Source organism: Plasmodium knowlesi (genome assembly GCF_000006355.2).
Source record: "Plasmodium knowlesi strain H genome assembly, chromosome: 11".
Classification (NCBI taxonomy): Eukaryota; Apicomplexa; class Aconoidasida; order Haemosporida; family Plasmodiidae; genus Plasmodium; species Plasmodium knowlesi.
In genome coordinates this window covers 614,551-633,553 of record NC_011912.2, presented here as the reverse complement: position 1 = coordinate 633,553, position 19,003 = coordinate 614,551, and the positions used below count along the sequence as shown (strand labels likewise).

At 38.0% G+C, this 19,003-nt stretch overlaps 4 protein-coding genes across 4 annotated transcripts; 2 read left to right on the top strand and 2 right to left on the bottom strand.

The window, feature by feature from the left end:
- Window positions 1-1,225: 1,225 nt before the first annotated feature.
- On the top strand, window positions 1,226-2,971 carry PKNH_1113600 (pyrroline-5-carboxylate reductase, putative; the record flags this gene model as incomplete). Its single annotated transcript, XM_002261277.1, has 6 exons — window positions 1,226-1,244; window positions 1,592-1,731; window positions 1,885-1,959; window positions 2,144-2,209; window positions 2,369-2,801; window positions 2,922-2,971. 6 exons carry the CDS (start codon window positions 1,226-1,228, stop codon window positions 2,969-2,971), a joined length of 783 nt encoding a protein of 260 aa, XP_002261313.1.
- A 383-nt stretch (window positions 2,972-3,354) lies between these two features.
- Window positions 3,355-9,491, bottom strand: PKNH_1113500 (patatin-like phospholipase, putative; the record flags this gene model as incomplete). Its single annotated transcript, XM_002261276.1, has 2 exons — window positions 3,355-9,125; window positions 9,278-9,491. The coding sequence occupies 2 exons, from the start codon at window positions 9,489-9,491 to the stop codon at window positions 3,355-3,357; spliced, it is 5,985 nt and encodes a 1,994-aa protein (XP_002261312.1).
- A 1,386-nt stretch (window positions 9,492-10,877) lies between these two features.
- PKNH_1113400 (Sas10 domain-containing protein, putative) lies at window positions 10,878-13,133 on the bottom strand (the record flags this gene model as incomplete). Its single annotated transcript, XM_002261275.1, has 1 exon — window positions 10,878-13,133. The coding sequence occupies one exon, from the start codon at window positions 13,131-13,133 to the stop codon at window positions 10,878-10,880; it is 2,256 nt and encodes a 751-aa protein (XP_002261311.1).
- Window positions 13,134-14,337: 1,204 nt separating this feature from the next.
- PKNH_1113300 (conserved Plasmodium protein, unknown function) lies at window positions 14,338-18,865 on the top strand (the record flags this gene model as incomplete). The annotated part of the gene is made up of 2 exons (XM_002261274.1): window positions 14,338-18,436; window positions 18,600-18,865. The coding sequence occupies 2 exons, from the start codon at window positions 14,338-14,340 to the stop codon at window positions 18,863-18,865; spliced, it is 4,365 nt and encodes a 1,454-aa protein (XP_002261310.1).
- Window positions 18,866-19,003: the final 138 nt, after the last annotated feature.

Sequence of the window (19,003 nt, the reverse complement as noted above, 5' to 3'; positions counted from 1 at the left end):
AAGGAAAAAAGAAAAAAAAAAAAAAAGAACAAAGCGGATTCTGTTAAAAGAGCAAAATTGCGTAGGATTTTATTGTCCACTTTGAATGTCAACCCAAGGGTGTAAAGCTTCAACTATGCAATAGGTTCCTTTCGCGAAGATGGCAGTATAGCAGACAAATTTGAGGAGAGAAGGATTACCATCAGAGCCACTCCCTTGTTCAGTCACACCTTTTGATGTGCACATGAAAATATAGCTCTGCGTCTGTCCGCGCGAGCTTTCTAAATAATAGCCGTTGTGTGAATGATGGCTCCATTTTAATGCTACGGTGTTACATACTTTGCCAGACAACCGTGTATATGCATTCAAGAAACCCTCACGGGTAGCTAAACAGGTGAGTATTCCTCCCACAATCCTCCTTTGTTATGTTCCTTTCCATGGCCATGACAAACTGAGAATACATAAGTTTAGCATCATCAAAATGATAGCACATTTGGTGACCCTTGAGATACCCATTTTTTTTTTTTTTTTTTTTTCGAACCATTTTTTACCCATATATTTATCTTAAAAAAAAAAAAAAAAAAAAAAAAAAAAAAAAAAAAACGTTAACTATGCAACTCATACGTCAATCGTTTTTTATTCATTATTTGGAAAGGAGAGGTACAGATATGGTGGGTGCGTCACTTCTTCGCGTAGTATCCTCCCAAGATGAATCATAAAAAAAGGAACACGCCGTATGATTTACAGAACTGAATAATTTCAGCGTTTGTGTAATTTTATGTTAACGTTCGTAAGGACGTTTATAAGGGGGCAGGGGTGGAGGGTGCATGAAAAATCGTTTGTATAGTTCATCCCGTCGTTCCGAATCAGCGCCGTAGAAAAATGCACCTCATGCGGCAATGTTTACGAGATGGAGAAAGAAACATTTCATCCATCTACAGGTATCACATTCACCAGTTGCTCATTCCAGTTCCTTTGCCGTGGTTATTTCATTTCGCTGTTGTTATCCCCCATATGCCTTATTATTTATACTTTTTTTTTTATACGTAGAATCACTTTTTTGTCATCTCGATAATCACCTCAACATTTTACCACGGATAGAAAATTCCTCCCCATACTGCCTTTCAATCCATACGTGAGAGAGGAAAAAATATATAGAAAAACTGGAAAGTAGTATTCCACCTCGTACTGTTTTGCAAAGTCTCTTTTCGTAAATTAACCTCATCAAAGCAGCCTCTACAGCAGAATGGAAAACATCCGCGTGGGTAAGTCATTCCTATTATTACTATTACTATTATTACTATTACTATTATTACTATTACTATTATTACTATTATTATTATAACTATTATTATTATAACTATTATTATTTTATTTATTTTTTTGTTAACCCTAATTATGCCTCGACACCCCCTGCATGTGTAGATACGTGCATATGAGCATGTCGTCATGCATACGCCCCCTTTGGAGGTGCCCTTCCCCACGGGGAGCGTGTCCCACTAAGACTTTGAAAAACGAGCCAGTCTTTTAGAGTGGGTCCCCATCTAAACTTGTTTTTACCATTTTTTAAAAACATTTTTTTTCGCTTCACTTTTTCCCTCCATGTGTTAAGGTTTCATTGGTCTAGGAAAAATGGGCTCGGCGTTAGCCTACGGCATGGAAAAATCCAACTTCATCGGGAAGAAAAATATTTATTACCACACACCACTGAAGAAGGACGTTCCCTTCGTTTACCTCCAATCTAATGAATTGGTACGAGGATATATCAGCATTTTACCATGGGGGTTGCAGAAATTGTGACCGTGCCTCCTTGATTAGCACCCCTATGATGGAATGCCATCCACAATGGACCTGTTAATGTTTTGATGAAAATTTCCATTCTTCTGCCCCCCGTTCTTTTTGCAGGTTGCCAAGACGTGCGATGTAATTGTGCTAGCCGTGAAACCAGACCTTGCTGGAAAAGTACTGCTGGAAATTAAGGTACCAAAAAGAGAGAGGACAAGGAGGTTGCTCTTCACAAGGGCAATTGAAAAAATGTGAAAAGCAATGTGCACAGACGCTATGCAGATATATGTAGATGGTCATATTTACATTGTTTGCATATTCAAAAATTCATCTCCCCCCCCCTGTTTTACCCTCATTTTTTTTATCTTTCCATTTAAAGGAATGTGTAGGCTCTAAATTGCTAATCTCCATTTGTGGTGGACTGAACTTGAAAACCCTGGAAGAGGTACGCAAGGGAGAAACTATTTTTTGTCCATTAGATTTTATCTCCTACAAAGGGGATGTGCTTCATCAGTTGAACAAATGTGAATATGTGTATATCACTACACCCCTGCCAAATGACTATCCCCATATATATTATCCGTATCTGTACTTTCCCTCTCAGATGGTTGGAGTGCCCGCGAAAATTGTGAGAGTCATGCCAAATACCCCATCCCTGGTTGGACAAGGTTGCCTTGTTTTCTGTGCAAATAATAATGTAGACGCAACAGATACACAAAAGGTAATAGATATTTTCAGCGCATGTGGAGTTATACAAGAAATAAAAGAAGACCATATGGATATAGCAACGGCCATATCTGGTTGTGGGCCCGCTTACGTTTTCTTATTTATTGAAAGTTTAATTGATGCGGGGGTTAAGAATGGGCTAAATAGAGATGTATCCAAACAACTGGTTCTGCAAACAATCCTTGGATCCGTTCATATGGTTAAGGCTTCGAATCAGGCCGTCCAGCAACTGAAGGATGATGTATGTTCCCCAGGTGGAATTACCATCGTAGGTTTGTCTACTCTGGAGAAACACGCATTTAAATATACAGGTAAGGAAGCACAGTGCAGCGTATTCGGTGTGTAGAATTTTACACAGTTTAAACATTCCTCCATCTGGTATTCATGATATTTTTTTTTTTTTTTTTTTTTTTTTTTTTTTCCCTGCGCAGTCATGGATGCAGTAGAGAGTGCCTGCCAAAAGTCAAAGTCAATGCACTGAACGGTAAGAACCCATGGGATACCATCCACCGTTCATGTGCAATGGTCCTGCCGCTACGAGGAGAACATCTCAGCTCTTTCTACATTATCAGAGAAGAACTTTAAACATTCGTTCGTCTGATTTAGGTTAAAATAACACACACAAAAAAAAAAAAAAAAAAATAATAAAATAAATAAATGAAAATAAGAAAGAGAGAAACTAAACATGGGAAGACAAATGGTTAAGTCATTTGGGAAAACAAAAAAGGAAACGAAGGGGAAAAAAAAAAAAAAAAAAAAAAAAAGGATGCGCCATGGTGTGACGCGACAAACGGAACAACGGGCAAGTGCGAGGATCATCCTGAGATGACACATCATCGTATGGATCCCCTAACACCCAATTGTTTACGCTTCCCGTTTAAAAAATACATTTCGCAATATGTTTATTATATTCTGCTTCTTCCCATCAGTTGTCTCTGTGCTCATGGATTTAAAAAATTTGTAGTTTATGTGGTTCATATTTACATCTTTTTTGAAAAGCCTTTTTTTATTTATGGATGAATTATCCACCATATCTGACGTGTTCATTTTTTCATCCCTTAAAAGTGTTTCACGTAGGGGGTCGTCCTTCTGTGTACCATCAGATAGATCGTAACTTTCTTCGTCTTCATAACTTGTGTGTTTTCCATTAAATGCTGAATTGTTGGAGTCATTGATTTTTTTCGAATTTGGACCACTGGATGGTCCTTTAGGTTTATATGGATGATTATCTTCGTCCAGGTCTTCATCAGATGTGAATTCCTTAGAATTATTCACACTCTTCTTTCTCCTCTGTGTGTCATTCGAATGCTTTTCATTTTTTGTAACTTCTTCATTAGTAGGAGAATCATCTGACGGGATGCTTCCATCCTGCTCTTGTGTCTTGTCCCTCGGAACATTAGGATGATCGATTTTTTCCTTTCCCCCTTGGGAGTTAGCCACATTGTATGGAATCATTTTATCAATGTTGATGTCGTAATTTTTTTTATTCAATTCTTCAACATTAGAGAAGCACTCATCGGTATGGAAATATAAATTTTTTTTCAAAAGGATAAAATATATTTCGTTTAGTAATACACGAATGCCTGTAAGGGGTACGACATTGACGTAGTTGTTTTTTTCTCTGTTGGATCTAGTGAAGAAATTATTTTTGTGCACACTCTCTAGCTTCTTGAGAAATTTATTATTGTTTTGGAAGAGGTTGGTGAAGTAGTGGAAGAACCCGTTTGAGGTGTTGGTGGTTGTGCTACTACCGGAGTTGTTACTTTTGTTTATGATATCTAGAATTTCTTCGATGTTGTTTAGGTCAAACTTTTCGTCTTCTTCGACGAAGCCGAAGTTGAAGTTTCGATACGGGGCGGAGCTTCGTGTATTCGATTGTTCATTCGGTTGTGTATTCATCTGTTTTCCTGTCTTCTCTGTGTTAACGTGATGAGATGAAGGGGCCACTTGTCCTTCCTTTTGATCGGTGCTTCCAACCTGCCCACCCATTGATCCCCCATTGGGGAAAAGCAATCCAGAAATTTTGGATTTCATCTTATCAAGATAGGACTCCCCCCATATCTTCCTTTGTCTCTGTTGGTACTCCTTGACATCTCTCTTGTCCTCCAAAATGTCAACCAATTGGATAAGCTTTTTCTGATTGTAAGCATGATCCTCAAAGTACCTCTTCCCAATTTGCTTCAACTTGCTAATAATTTCTGGAGATGTTTCGTCCAACTTAATATTATTAATGAAACAGTTGAATCGAAAATATTTATTTTTATCCAGTACGTTGTTACAGATATCATGCGTCAACTCCGTGTTGGTGATTGAGTACACAATTTGTTTTAACAGAACATCCCACCGCAGGAATGTGTCGGAGGTTTTGTTTTCGTTCAGTTCGTTTATATTTTTCGGTTTAAATTTTCCAGTGCCGACGCTTACGATGCAGTCAATGTAGTCATTCAGATTGATTGCTTTATTTTTTTCTTCCACCAATTCTTTTTTTTTGGAGAAAAAACATTTTACTTTATCAAGGAGGGTCTCTTTCCGACTGTTCAGATAGTTGTAAAAAATTAACTTCATTTCGTTGAGGCTTACCAGGGTGGGGTTATTAAAGCAGATGGCCCCATCGGCATATATGTTACTGTCGAAGGAGAAGAAGTTAAAAAACCCAGGAGCAGCAGTGGTGCACCTCAATACGTACTTTACAAAAATGTTGTAAAAACTTTTATAAATACTCACGCTGTTTATATTTTGGTTAACGTAGATGTCATTCGTGTGCAGGTTGACTTTGTCTGAAATGTTTACTCCTTTCTCATCCTGCGCATCTATCGCATCTTTCCCATCTTTCGTGTCGTTCTGTTGGTCGTCCCATATCTGGTTGTGTTGTCCCAGTGCCCACCTTTCGTCGCCCACTTCTACTTCATTTTGCTCTTCCCTCTCCCCTACATGATCATAATTGCTTGACGTGTGTGTGTCACACACATCGGCCTCCTCCTTATCACCTTTTATTTTCCCTAAGTTGGCAGTGTAATTTTTTAATATCACGGGTTGCAGAGGAGTGACATTCATCTGGGTCGAGACGGTAAAGACGTAGGGCGTGAAAAAATCTGCGTTGTAATGAAACATTTTCATATTTTTAAAAAAGGAATTTAAAATATTACTCAAAATATTGGCATCATAATAAGAATGCTTAAACAAATATCTTGTGTTCCTCACTGCATAGGTATCCTTTTGAAATATTTTATTAATCAGAAGATTATACAAAAATTCGACTTCATTTAAGTGGGCCTTCTCCAGACCTATCAATATGGATATGATGGCTCCTGTGCTGGTACCACAGATGATGTCGAAATATTCAAATATGTTTTTCTTCAAATGGCTATTTATACATTTTAATATTTCTATGGAGAGGAGACCTCGGATTCCTCCTCCATCTAGACATAAAATCCTTAATTTTCTTTTTTTTTTTTTTTTCAATGCGATTACTAGGTTTCGAAATTTATCCATACTTATGTGTTCCTTGTTGTTCAGGTCATAAATATATGTTCTCTTCTTCCTGTTCCTTTGTTCCTGTGTGTCTTTAGCGGGATTGCTTCCGTTCTGTGTGTGTGCGCCCTCTCCATGCGTTTGTGCTTCTGAAGGGAAGGCACTCCCTCGGTTACTCACCCGGTCAATTGGAACATTCCCACGGACACCTTCACCGGAGGTCTCACCAATGGGGCCTACCCTCTTGGAATCTTCCACGAAGGGAAACTCCTCCACAGCCTGTCTACCCATGTACCTCCTCGCTTTGGCAAAATATCCCCAAAGGGAATTCCACAGGTGATGGAAAAGACCCCTCCGCTGTTCACTTTCCTTCATCAAATAATCATGGGGCTTCTTTTCCCTATCCAAAAAAACAATATCATTGTACAGGTCGAACATATTCACCCCCAGCGCTTTAAGCAAAATGTTTGTTTTCCGAATAATGACCAGATCTTTATATTCGCAAATAAAATGCCTATTATAAATGTTGTTTAATTTTTTTTTTAAAATTTTATTATCCAAGAGAAACTGCTCCTTCTTCTCATCAGATATGTAAAGCGAGTTCTGATTTGTATACTTACTTTCGAAAAACAGAGTTAACGTTTTTAAGCACTCGATCAGTTTATCCCACTTCTGCAATTCCTTGATAAAGCTTCCCGTTTTTATGTCTTCTATATATTTCGCTACATTTCCATAGAGAAGGGTGTAGTTTTTATTCCTCTTTAGGCTGTTTAATCCATTTCTGTAGAAAGCTTGATGGAACGAGAGGATGTAGAGGATCCTCAGGATGAGCGTGATATTTGCTCGGTTTAAATTATTCTGTACATTTTTTGAGAGTATTTTTATAATCTTATTCATATTGTCTTTCTTCATAATAGTGTAGTAGTACAAATTGTACACGAGGGAATTTTTATTTTCCGATAATATTTCATACAGTAATTTTAGTAGCTTGTTTGTGAAATAATCGTTCAGATCGATGTGTTTGAATAGCGATTCGATGTAATTTTCCACCAGGGAGAAATTCAGGTAGGGATTGTTAATATGCATAGGGTTAGTTTCCCTTCCATCCTTATCCTCACTGCTTACTTTAAAATTTTTCAACAAATCCATGTTTAGCTGTATGAACCCTGTTAAGACGTATTTCTCCGGTTTTGGAGCATCTTCCCCTTCTTTGCGTTTGACGTATATTTCTTCGTACCCCTCCACTGATTCCACCCCCCGTCGAGGTTCTCCTTCTGTACAAATCTGCTCTCTTGGTATGCTTCCCTTATATGGGGTATCTGCCGCAATGTTATCAGTGTTCATAGACGGGCCGCTTGACACCATTCCAGGAGCCCCATATATTTCCGTCCCTACTGTATCTCCCCTCATATTTAAACTTGCCCATCTGTCCTCTTTTCCATTTTCATTTTTCCTTATCAGTATTAATAAGCCCATATTTAGGAAGCGGCTTTTATTTTCAGTTCCCCCATTGACCTTAAGATCCGGATTATTTTCAACATCTTTAATATCCACATTATAATCAGTCAAAATGACGTTTACTTTTTTTTGATCAGAATTTATTTCATCTTCCTCCTTCTCCTCTTGTTTGTCGTTTTGTAAATCTTCTTCATATTCCTCTTGATTTTCTATTTCTTCATCTTCTTGTACTTCTTCTTGTTGTTCTTCTTCCTCATGTATTTCTTCTTCTCCTTCCATTTCGTCTTCCACTTCTCTCCCCTCTTCATGCACATCGTCTACAACATTCGTTTTGTCTTCACCCCCTGCGTCCCTATCACCTCTGCCCTCCCTGATGTGGAACCTCTTCCCGCTCTGGTTCTTCTCATACTTCAATATGTCTACATCGTCTTCTGCGTAATTTTCGTAAACATCAAAATAGTTGTTGCAGTTGTATTCCTCTCCTATCCATTGTATTATGTTGCTTACGTTGTTCAGGCTGTTTGGATTGCTTAAGATGTTTTTTTTTCTGAGTTTTTCCAGGGAGAGTTGTTCGCTTCCTTGGTCTTGATTCCCCTTACGTGCCTTCCTCTTATACACGATGACATCATTTTCGTTTTGGAACTGCACTAGTACGCTCGTTAGAATATTGTCCTTTGCGTTTTTGTTGAAGTAGAAGGGGACGAAGAGGACGTTATCTGTGCTGACGCCTACCGTCTGTGCGCTCTTTATCTCTTGGCCTTCCACATCCCAGCGATTGCTCTGTGTAAATGAATTCTGCCCTTTGTGGGGATCACCATGGCCGGAAATATTTCCAGCCCAACTATCCTTTTTAGAGCTCCCCATTTGGTTGTCCTCTTTCGTATGGTCCAATATTTCTTCTTCTTTATTATCCTCAGTGGGAATTTCCCCCCTCATGGTACCGTCTTGGACAAACTGAGAATTTACGCCGTCATATACATTGTTGGCATATTCTTTGCGATTTTTCTCCGATGTATAATCCACATTCTGTGCAGGGAAATCCCCTTCTACATATGGCACGTTCGTAAGGATTTCTCCATTATTAGTTAGGTTATATTTTATGGATTTTCCCTCTTCCTTCAATTTTTCTTCCTTGAGTTTTAACAGTATATGTTTACCTAGAGAAACTATTTTATTTTTCATTTCTTCTATATCTTCCTTCTTCATTTGATTCTTCTCTCTTGCCTCCTGGGTTTCTCCCCCTTCAGGGAGGTCTTCCACATGCTGGCTCTTGGTTCCATCTGAGTTGTTTTTAAAAAGGGATATGAAGTAACTAAAAAAAGAATTGGCTTCTTTATAAGTTTCACCTGTCTCTTCCTTCTCATTAAGTATATTCATAATAATATACAGAAGAGAGATTTTCACATTTTTATGTGTGAAATCATTAACAATAATTCGGTAGAAATTTTTGTGCTTGGATAAATTGTTAAATATGAGTAAGAGTTTGTATATGATCTGATAATCCACTGGTTCATTTTTATCTTCGTTTTTTTTTATGATTAAAAATCTTTCATTCAGTATGTATATAATTGTCCTTATGTGGTTGTTGGAGAAGAGCAGGTGCTCGCATGTCTTGTCCTCCACAATTTTGTGCAGGAAGTTTATGTAGTTCAACTTTTGCCGGGTGTCTGTTACATCGTTCAGCTTTCTGAAGAACAGATCCAGTCCTGCGAGGAAAAGGGGGTACGATAGAGGTAAAGGTGTAACCTGACAACTTCACCCTTAAAAGTGCACCCAAATAACTGCACAGTTATAAATATACCCTAACAATTGCACCCGTGTGGACGCCAACCCGGAGTTGATCATTCGGATAACTTACCTATATACTTATTCACAACATCGTTGAAGACGTTCACCCTCTTGCGCTGACTCCTCCTCCTGAAAATTTTGATTCTCCGAAATTTGCTTAAATTCAGTCTCTTCGAAATGGGAGTTATGTACTTGAATATATTTTTTTGCATTCTTAGGGACAGAGAAAACATGATAATGGAGTAAATGCCGTAAACCAGGATGAGGTATGCATTTTTTTTCATTTTAGTGGAGGAAAAACGAGGTGGAGCAAACTGGGGTGATGTAAAATCAAAACGCTAAGTGTAACGAAAAAAAAAAACAGGGACTCCTTGGCTGGGCTCTTTATGTCCAGCTGCGCTTGGCATAGTGGAAAAGTGGTACATTGGCAAATTCGCCACGCTCTGTGATCCTCTTTTCCCGTTTCTTCCTCTTCCTCTTCCTCTTCTTCTTCCCTGTTGGTGGGCTTTTTCCATTTCTCATTCTTTCCGCGCGCAGTACCTTACCCTTGTGCTTTTTTCCCTTTCGTTTCCCTTTTGGCTTATTTTTAAATTCTCCTGCTCTATCTCAACCTGACCATGCCTTAATATTTTTTTTTTTTTTTTTTTTTTTTTTTTCCTCTTTGCGTTACAAGTTACGATGAAAAAAATAGTCATAACTGTTACTGTATGCCACACATGCGTTTAAAAAAAAAAATGGGTTAATCCCTGTGGTGTGAATGCTTCACCTGCTATTATGTTATTACCTTATCGTGTTATTCTGATTTTTTTTTTTTTTTTTTTTTTTTTTTTTTTTCCCACGTGAATTACGCTGCTTAATTTTGTTCTGACCTGCTCGAAAGTGTACATTTGGCATGCATCGATTTGGGAGAGTTTTTCCATCAGGACAGGTTAGAAAAATTGGCCCCGCGACGGGAATTCGCCACATTTCATCGAAGTGTACGCATCATGGGCTTATGTATTTGTGTACCTTCCCATAGGTGAGTACACAACTGTACACTCGCACATGCGTTACCCTACAAAAAGAATACGAACTATAGAGGCTATGTCTGCATAATGCCCCGCTTTCTTCGTTTCAAATTAACAAATTCATTGAAAACATGCATCCTTGCCCTACTAGGCCCTTGACATCACAGCTGTTATGTGTGTAGACGGGCATCTCAGGGGAAGGTAAAAAAAAAAAAATAATAAGTCTTTTTGAGTGTTGACAAATGGAAAAAAAAAAAAAAAAAAAAAAAAAAAAAAGGTAGAACAACTCGACGGGGGGTACCCGGGTGGGAGTATTCTAAACAGGAAAAATAAAGTTTATGAAAAAAAAAAAATTCTTACAAAAAGCTGGAAATTTTGAGAAAGCCCAACTCTTATGTGAATAGCGAGAAGACGAATGGTGGATAAGCGCTTTCGCCAACAGGGGGAAAAGTTACAAATGGGTGTGTACATTTTCCATGCACATGCGAATAGATTTAAAAAAAAAAAAAAAAAAGGGAGAAGCTGCTAAACGAATATTTCTCCTCCGGCTTGGTAACACATTGGGTACTCCGTATAAAGATGTGTGGCGAGACAGTGGGGCTGAATGAATCGCCTGCATATTTTGCCTGTAAACTTCGCCTGCCTGTCTGTGCGTCCACGGGATTATTTGATATCTATAGATTTTTTCAGGTAGGGATTTATTCCCCTCTTCTCTCCTGAATAGTTATTTTCATGGACCTTCAATTTGGCGTGCTGGCCGCTGTACATTTTCATTTTTTTGATGTACTTTTGTTTATTGTGAACCCTTGCATTTCCATCGGTTGATTTTCTCTTCCTTACGAGTCCTCTATTTTGTAAAATATTTTTGCTCGGCATTCTTCTATCGTTAATTTCGTTTTCTTCATCGACTAATTTTTTTCTTATTTCTTTGTTCATCTGATCCTTGAGTAATTTCTTTTCTTCTTTTTTCTTCTTTTTCAAGCTTAACATATTTTTAATATTTTCGTCGTCTATTTCGTTTTGTAAATTTTTGGTGCTCATGAAATGATTGGATTTACCAAGCTCTTCGTTCTGATGCGAGTTGCTCCATTTTGTGTTTCTTTCAAACTTCTTAAAGGAAACGAAATCATCATTGGCGTTGTTTGCTCCTTTCATTTTCTTCATTTGCTTCATTTTGTTAATATTGTTTCTAAACATTTTTGTTTCGTCCATGTTGTTCTTCCTATCCGCTTCTTCATTCATCTCTGGCAATTCCACAAACTTTAGCAAATCATTTGATGTCATTCCGACGTTTTTCAAATTGCTCATTTTGTTTTTCTTCTTGCTTAGGGCTTTGATTTTTTTCTTTAAGATTTTTTCATCAAAGTTCATTAATTTTTCTTCCATTTTTTTAAAGTAATTTTCTTCTTCTATTTTTTCTGGTCTTGTGGACACCATGTCTTTAATTTCCTTGAGGAATATGTTTCTTTCGTTTTTCATTTTTTCTCTTTTTTTTTTCTTTTCCTCCTTTTCCCTTTCCCGGATGTGGCTGTCCGTGTACTCGGTTATGAGGCTCTTGCTGATTTTGTACTTTTTGCCCTTGCCCCCTTGGGGTTCCTCTGCGGAGTCTGCCATTTCGTCCTCATCCGCTTCTTCCTCATCATCGTCATCATCCTCGTCGTCATCCTCTTCATCATCGTCACCATCATCGTCATCATCGTCTTCTTCTTCTTCTTCCTCCTCCTCCTCGTCTTCTTCAACTTCCTCTTCCTCCTCATCATCTTCATCTTCTTCTTCATCTTCTTCTTCCTCCGCGGACATGCGTCGACCGACCCGCTTGGGGGCTCTGGCCTCTTCGCTTCCCGACGCATCCACCTCGCCCAGCTGCCGACCCGAGGACGACTTGTTCAACTGCTGAATCTTAAACTTAATTTTATTATCCAGCTCATTAGTCTTCGCAATTATGGTGTTCATGTAAATTAGCTTATCCAAAACTGGGTGGTTGTGTGTATAGGCATTCATTATTTTAAGAAAGACATAGTAGGTTATGTATATAATATAAGTTAGCATCGTTTCATTTTTCTTCTTGAGATATAGGAGTGTGTTCTTATTGATATCTGCTTGGTTAACATTGTGTTCGTTAATATCCTTAAATTGGAAGAGCCTTTTATTTTCCTTAAGTTCATTGTAAACTTTTTGGATATTCAGGGAGAGTTCTTTTAACAGAATTTTGTATTCCTCTCGCTCGCTCATTACTACATTTTCTATTTTATCATTTTCTTCCATATGTTCAGCTTGGTCAAATTCTTCACCCACCTGTTTTTTTTTTCCTTTCATTTCCGCGTTCATATCGCTGATTAGCTTTTTAATTATGTTTTCCTTCTCATGGACGGTGTACAATTCGTTGGCTCCCTTTCCCGATTTTCCCTCTTTGTCTTCATCGTACATGCCATACAAATCGAAATCATCTTCTTTCAAGTTTTCTTTCTGCTTCCTGCTGAGGTACATGGCTTCTTTGATTCTCTCCTTGTTGCCTTCTTCATCATCGCTCGTTGAGTCTTCACTCTCGTATTGGTAGTAATTCTGTTTATCCTTCTTCCATGGCACGCGAACGAATTCGCCATCGCCCTGGCGATCGGGCTGTCCGTCGTCTTCCTCATCACTGTCCGCATAGTTACCATCATTGTCGTCATCATCATCATCATCATTATCATCGTCATCACCATCATCTGCTATATTTTTTTTTTTCTTTTTTTTTCCGCTTCCTCCCAGCGAGGATTCTTCATGCCCGTCGTCACTCAGGATGTCGTCGCTGGAGCTAACATTATTTCCAACATCGCTGTCATCCCCCTCCTCAATTTCTATATCTTCCGATTCTGAGTTCTCTACAAATTTAATCTTCCTGGTATCAACGGATACGCGCTCTTTATTTTTCGCCATTTTTTATGAAACTCGGATGCATGGGGGGGACAAATAGGAAATATAGCCGCTAAATGGGGGGGGTGGGGGCTTTCCTGAAACAGCAAATTCGCCGCAAACTGCTGAAAACACCTACAAAATACTGCAATTTGTGGAGAAATGCCAAAATGGTATGCGGCAAAATAGATCTATTCAACTATAGCGCGTAGGCGCATTTTAATCTACTCAAAAATATTTTTTTAAACGAAACAAATACGCGGGTTTACTTTTTTCCTTGGTATTTTCTTTCATATATTTATATATCATGTATTTTTCTTTTTTTTTTTTTTTTTTTCTTTTTTTTCTTGGAGGTTCCTTTTGGCTAGATTTTTTTTTTTTTTCGATCCTCATAGGCATTACGCCATGTACTTTATTCGCTCTACAGAGGATACCGTGCATTGTAACCAATCGCAGCCCGCGCCGTTTATTTGTTTAGGCCTATATAATTAAATAGTACATTTACCGAAATTTCCTTTTTTTTGTTTTTTTGTTTTTTTTTTTTGCTGACCCTTCAGTTGATGCCACAAGCATTTCTCCGTAACGTGCATTCGTTTCGCCACTTGTGATTTGGCTACTAATTGTTGTTAAAATGGGGAGTGGAAAAAAATCACCAACTTGTGCATTTGCAATCTGCATATATTCACGCGCTTACTATTGTTTTATTACAAAAAAATGTAGATCTAAAAGGAGCATGACGTGAAATTTTTTTTTTTTTTTTTTTCGATCTGCTCACATTTTTCATGCTCCTCAGTGTAAATTGCTGTCCTTGAGAAGATGACATGCATATTGAAAGGGAGACACACTTTGGAGGAAAATGATAGGCGCTTTTAAGGAAATATCACAAATTAGCAGCTGTCATGTGCGAAAACTGTTATGTGCGCACTTTTATCGCAGGATATTTCGCGCTGCGTGGAGGGAACGACGAAGAGTTGTTCTTTAGTTAAAGAAAAAAAAAAAAACTTTGTTAAAATTTTTTCATTTCCTTGGGCCACACTCTTTGCCAAAAAAATACCTTGCTTTCTTTCAATTCCCGCCTTCTTTGTGCCACTTTCACCTCTGCTTGTGTCGCGGACAATAACGGAACAAGGGCGTACACAAATATGCTAACGGTGATGTTAGAATAAGCCAGTTTACGCAATTTTATCGGAAGCCGCCCCACACTGATAAGCCAAAGTTCCTTAGCATCATGAATGAACTAAAGGAACTAAGCAGAAAGGTGAAAGAAAACACCACCGTGAAAAAAGAGGAAAAGAAAAATGAACCGGAAATAAAAAACCTATTTGAGAATCTCCTGAGCAATAATTCGATAAATTACCTAAGCTCCTTTATAAACAAAACGAACGTAATTGATAAACCGGGGGAGAATGGCGCAGAGGAAGGAACTTCCCATCGGAGGGACCATTTTGAAAACGCGCGCCAAAGTGGGGAGAAGCCGGCATATGGTGAACCCACTGCTGAGGAAGGAACCTACCCACAAGACAATGCCCCACATGGCAAGAAGCACCTTGCCGAGAAAAAGAAAAAATACACAGACGATTCAGGACACACAACGGACAGCAAAAATGTAAGTCACATAAATGTGAAGAAGATTCTGCAGAACAAGAAGAACGTCGATTTGAAGGACTTGAACAAACTAATAAATTTCTTTAATGATGAAATAATGGAGAGAAGTAAAAAGCTCGAAAGGTTCATTAACAAAAATAAAATAAAAAATGATTATAGTGAGCAAATTTTAATGATAGAAAAATTTAACAGAGAAATTCGAATTATTGAAAAAAAATTCTCCCAAAAAGACCCCCTATATCAAATATATTTGATCAAGAAGGAAAAAAAAAAAAGCTTCGATTCCCTAGTCTTTTTTAAAAACTTCTTCAAATGTTTAAATAATTACCTTCACCTTTTAGACAAAGCTGAAACAAATTATAAAAAATTAAAAATTTGGAAAGTGTTACTTTATCTGCGTAATTGTAAGACACACATTTTGTTAATAAGGGCCATTTTCAAATCTGCAAGAGGGGGGAATGTTAATGGTAAAGATATCCAAGTGAAGGGGGCACAGGTAAATATAGAAGAGGGCAACACCTCAGATGATCATCCCCATTTGGATGAAGCCACACCATTGGAAAAATCGAATGAAGATGAAAAGGTTAAAGATATGCAGGGGAATGATACAACGTGTGATGAATTCCGCAGAGATAACCACCTTGACAAAAAACTGATGGAAGATTTGAAAAAAATATTCCTAACAGATTTACATGAACAGACGGAAAATGAAAAACCTACCTTTATGAAGGAAGTAAAAATGAAGTATGATCATCTTCTTAGCAATTTAAGATGCATCGTTCAAGTCACCTTCGAGAAAATGTTTCTCTTCAACGGCAACATAAAAATATATAAGCACATCTATCTGAATGGAGGAGAAATATTTTCGGAAAATGGAGAAAATATTCAGGGGCAAAAAATCTCCTACGTCATGTTTTGGCATTTGGCTTACATCCTGAAAATGCACAGAAAGTATTTGGAGGAAATAAAAAAGCACTTATTTTTTAACCTCTTCAAATTTATGGTCCTTTTCTACTGCCTTGCGAAAAATATGAATTGGAAAAAAGTAATAAATAACCTCCACAAAATGCAACATGCATCATATTCCTTGAATTATCAAAATGTGAAAAATTTTGTTTCCAGTGTTGTACAAAAAAATAATGTTGATTTGTACACACCATACTGTTGTAATCATTTTGGTAAGTTTAAAAGGTTTCTCTTTTCTGAGCATGATGGAAGAGCCTCAGGAGGTGAGGAGGACAGCGAAGGAGGAAATGATACTTTCACTTCTCTTTCCTTAAGTGATTATATAATTGAACATGAAGATAGTGTTTTAATTAATATGGAAGATTTTTTTAGCCACTTTTTGGGGTCCTTGGAGGGAGATAACAACATAAGCCAATCGTGTTCTCTGACCCTGGAGGAATCTTCTCCTTTTCAGCGGGAGGATGTTGATCTGGAAGAGGCACATAACTTGGAAAGTGACGAAGCGAAAGGAAAACAGGGAGCTCACAATAGAGATGCTACGGTTGAGCGAGAAAAGGGGACAGGGAGTGCTAACTTCTTCGCTGCGATGTCGCGTTGTTTATTCGAGTTTAACGCCCTGGCGGAGTTGCTATTTGTGGAGGATAGGAAAAATGGCAGAGGTAGGGATAGAGGAGGAAATGTGGACGAAAGGGGAAGAACAGACAAAACGGATGATGCCCTCCCCTTCGACATAATGATCGAGGAAGGGGCCCGTGCGGGAGAACTGAAAGACGCATTCGACTTCTACTTTGGTAGCCAAAAAGGGGAAGAAAATGGAGAAACGTACTTTTTGGAATACGAATTGGAGGTACATGAGGAGGGAAGGCTGAACAAGATGAAGGAGAAAATAAGGAACAAGTATGAACGGAGCAAGTGTGAAGAAAACAGAGGCGAACACGTGGAGAGAGGCAACGCAAGTGAGCCCCCCAATGGAAGGGCCTCCTTCTCCCACTACATGCTGAACAGAGAGTTGAACGAAAATCTCTTCACCTATTTCCATAAAATAAATAGGAAGAGAAATAATTTCAACAACATTTTCGATGTGTACTTTATGTACAGATGGAAGAAGGAAGAAAAAAAATTCGATCAACTGATTCAGAAGATTTTCCAAAAGAACTTTCACCATTACCTTGAACAGACTTACTCCATACTGAGGGAAATGTTACTTTTCAAAAAACAGGGGGAATACATACTAGTAGATTCAGCAGTGGATGATTATCTGTACAATATCTTCTTTGATGAGGATAACAATTATTCTTTAAAAAATGTGGACGGGGTAACTTACCGATCCTTTGTGCAATTCGTTGAGGAAGGACAAAATACCTTGAAAAAAGCACTACAAGAAAAAATTGACAAAATAATTGAGCAGAAAAATATGCACAGTAGGGGGGTGGCCGGTGGGGGAACGTACTGTGCGCAGGAAGCTACTTGTGAGGAATTTCGTGGGGGAGGAATATTCAAGGAAGGACTACCCCCATATGGAGATGCGAACCAAACCGTTTTGAGTGAAAAGGAGGAGAAAGACACACCAGGCGTGGGATGCCAAGTTGGGCATGTGGGAAATGAACAGGAGAAGGAAGATAAGTGCATACAAGAGGGTGAAGAAGGCATAGGGGCGAGCCCCACGATGGAAAAAGCGATTTTAAGAGTTACCGCCCAAGAGGATCGCATAGACTGTATGCGCATCCATAAAAATTTACTTTACATTGTTTTTGTAGTATACCGGATTGTGCACTTTTCGTATGAAATTTTGCTCGACATGAAGGGAGAAAAATGGAAGCATCATTTGGCACACAAAATTGAAGAAGAAAAAAAAGAAAAAAAACAAGAGCAAAAAAGAAAAGAAATCGTTGCAATTAATATAGTTTTATTTTGCTACAAAATTGTTAAATATATTTATGATGCATTTTTAAGTTACTGCTTTTTCTCATTTCGATTTTCTTGCTTTCCGAAGTTGCCATGTGAAAATGAATTTCTGTTGAGTGTGATTAATGATAATATATTTTTAAAAAAAGTTTTGCAAAATGTTTATTCTGTTTTTTTGCATCATCAGAATTTGTTTAATCTATCCATGTGTTCAGAAGACATTATTTCTTTTAAAAATATGGACTTCAAACGGGATGGCGATTTCTGCAGAAGGCGAAGCAATGAATGGGAGAACGGACAGCGCATAAAGGGTGATCACAATATAAGGAGTGAAGAAAAGGATAGAAGGGAATGTAACTTGAAAAAGGAAAAATTACAAGCAGACGAATATTTTCCCCAATGGAATGGAGAGAAAAAAAAATCGACTTGTCCCCCTAAGGAATATTTCCATTGTATAAACAAAATGAGCATATTGAATAAAATTCATCTCTACATTGACAAGTTTCATATAAATTTGAATTTTTTTAAAAATATGTTTGTCAAAATTTATAAGGACAAATTTAGGTGCCTTCTCCAGAAGGGTACACTTTTCACTGAGGAACAATTTTTAATCAACATATCCAAAATAGTGAACATCATTTTTGATTTTTTTCAAATTCAAGACTTATGCAAAATTGCACACACAGATATAACCTTGCGTTTGGTGGATTATTTTTTTTCCCTCATCAACGCACACGTGTACATGTTCATGAAGGATGGGGGAAGAATCGATGAGGATGTGCGACAACTTCTCTATAAAAAGTTCATATTCACGCAGAATAGCCTGTCTTTTCTTTTGCATAGTTACGGAGGTACGTGCAAATCGTATAAGGTGGTTTCTTCATCGAACCTTGCGCATATATTGTATATCGTTTGAGCTATACTAGGAGCGAATATATTGCGTTTACCCAGCTGACTTCATTTTTTTTTTTTTTTTTTTTTTTTTTTTTTTTTTGCACCAATCTCCCTGTGTAGACAACTGCTGGGAACAGAAGAATCGCGCGCAGCAAGAGGAAAATTACTTTCTTAGAATAACGGACGAGCTACCCTTCAGTTTGATTAATTTGAAAAAGAACAAGACGTTGTTTTTACTCCTTTTCTGCAAAGTCAAGCATATCTTGAATGCCAAAAAGGGGATACTTGAAATGCACGACCCGAAAATAGTGCAGGCGTTGCTGGCCAGTAACCCGTATGCGTATGAGGACGAGAATTACGATGCGATCCTCAACGAGTTTAAGTGAGTGATGCGCTTAAAAATGCTTCAACATTGTTTAACATGGCTTGGTGTATCTATTTAGCGGACCACCCATGTTAACACTCATTGTGGGCAAAAGGAAATTAGCACAGTAGAGGTGATATTAGTATTACTTCTTTTTTTC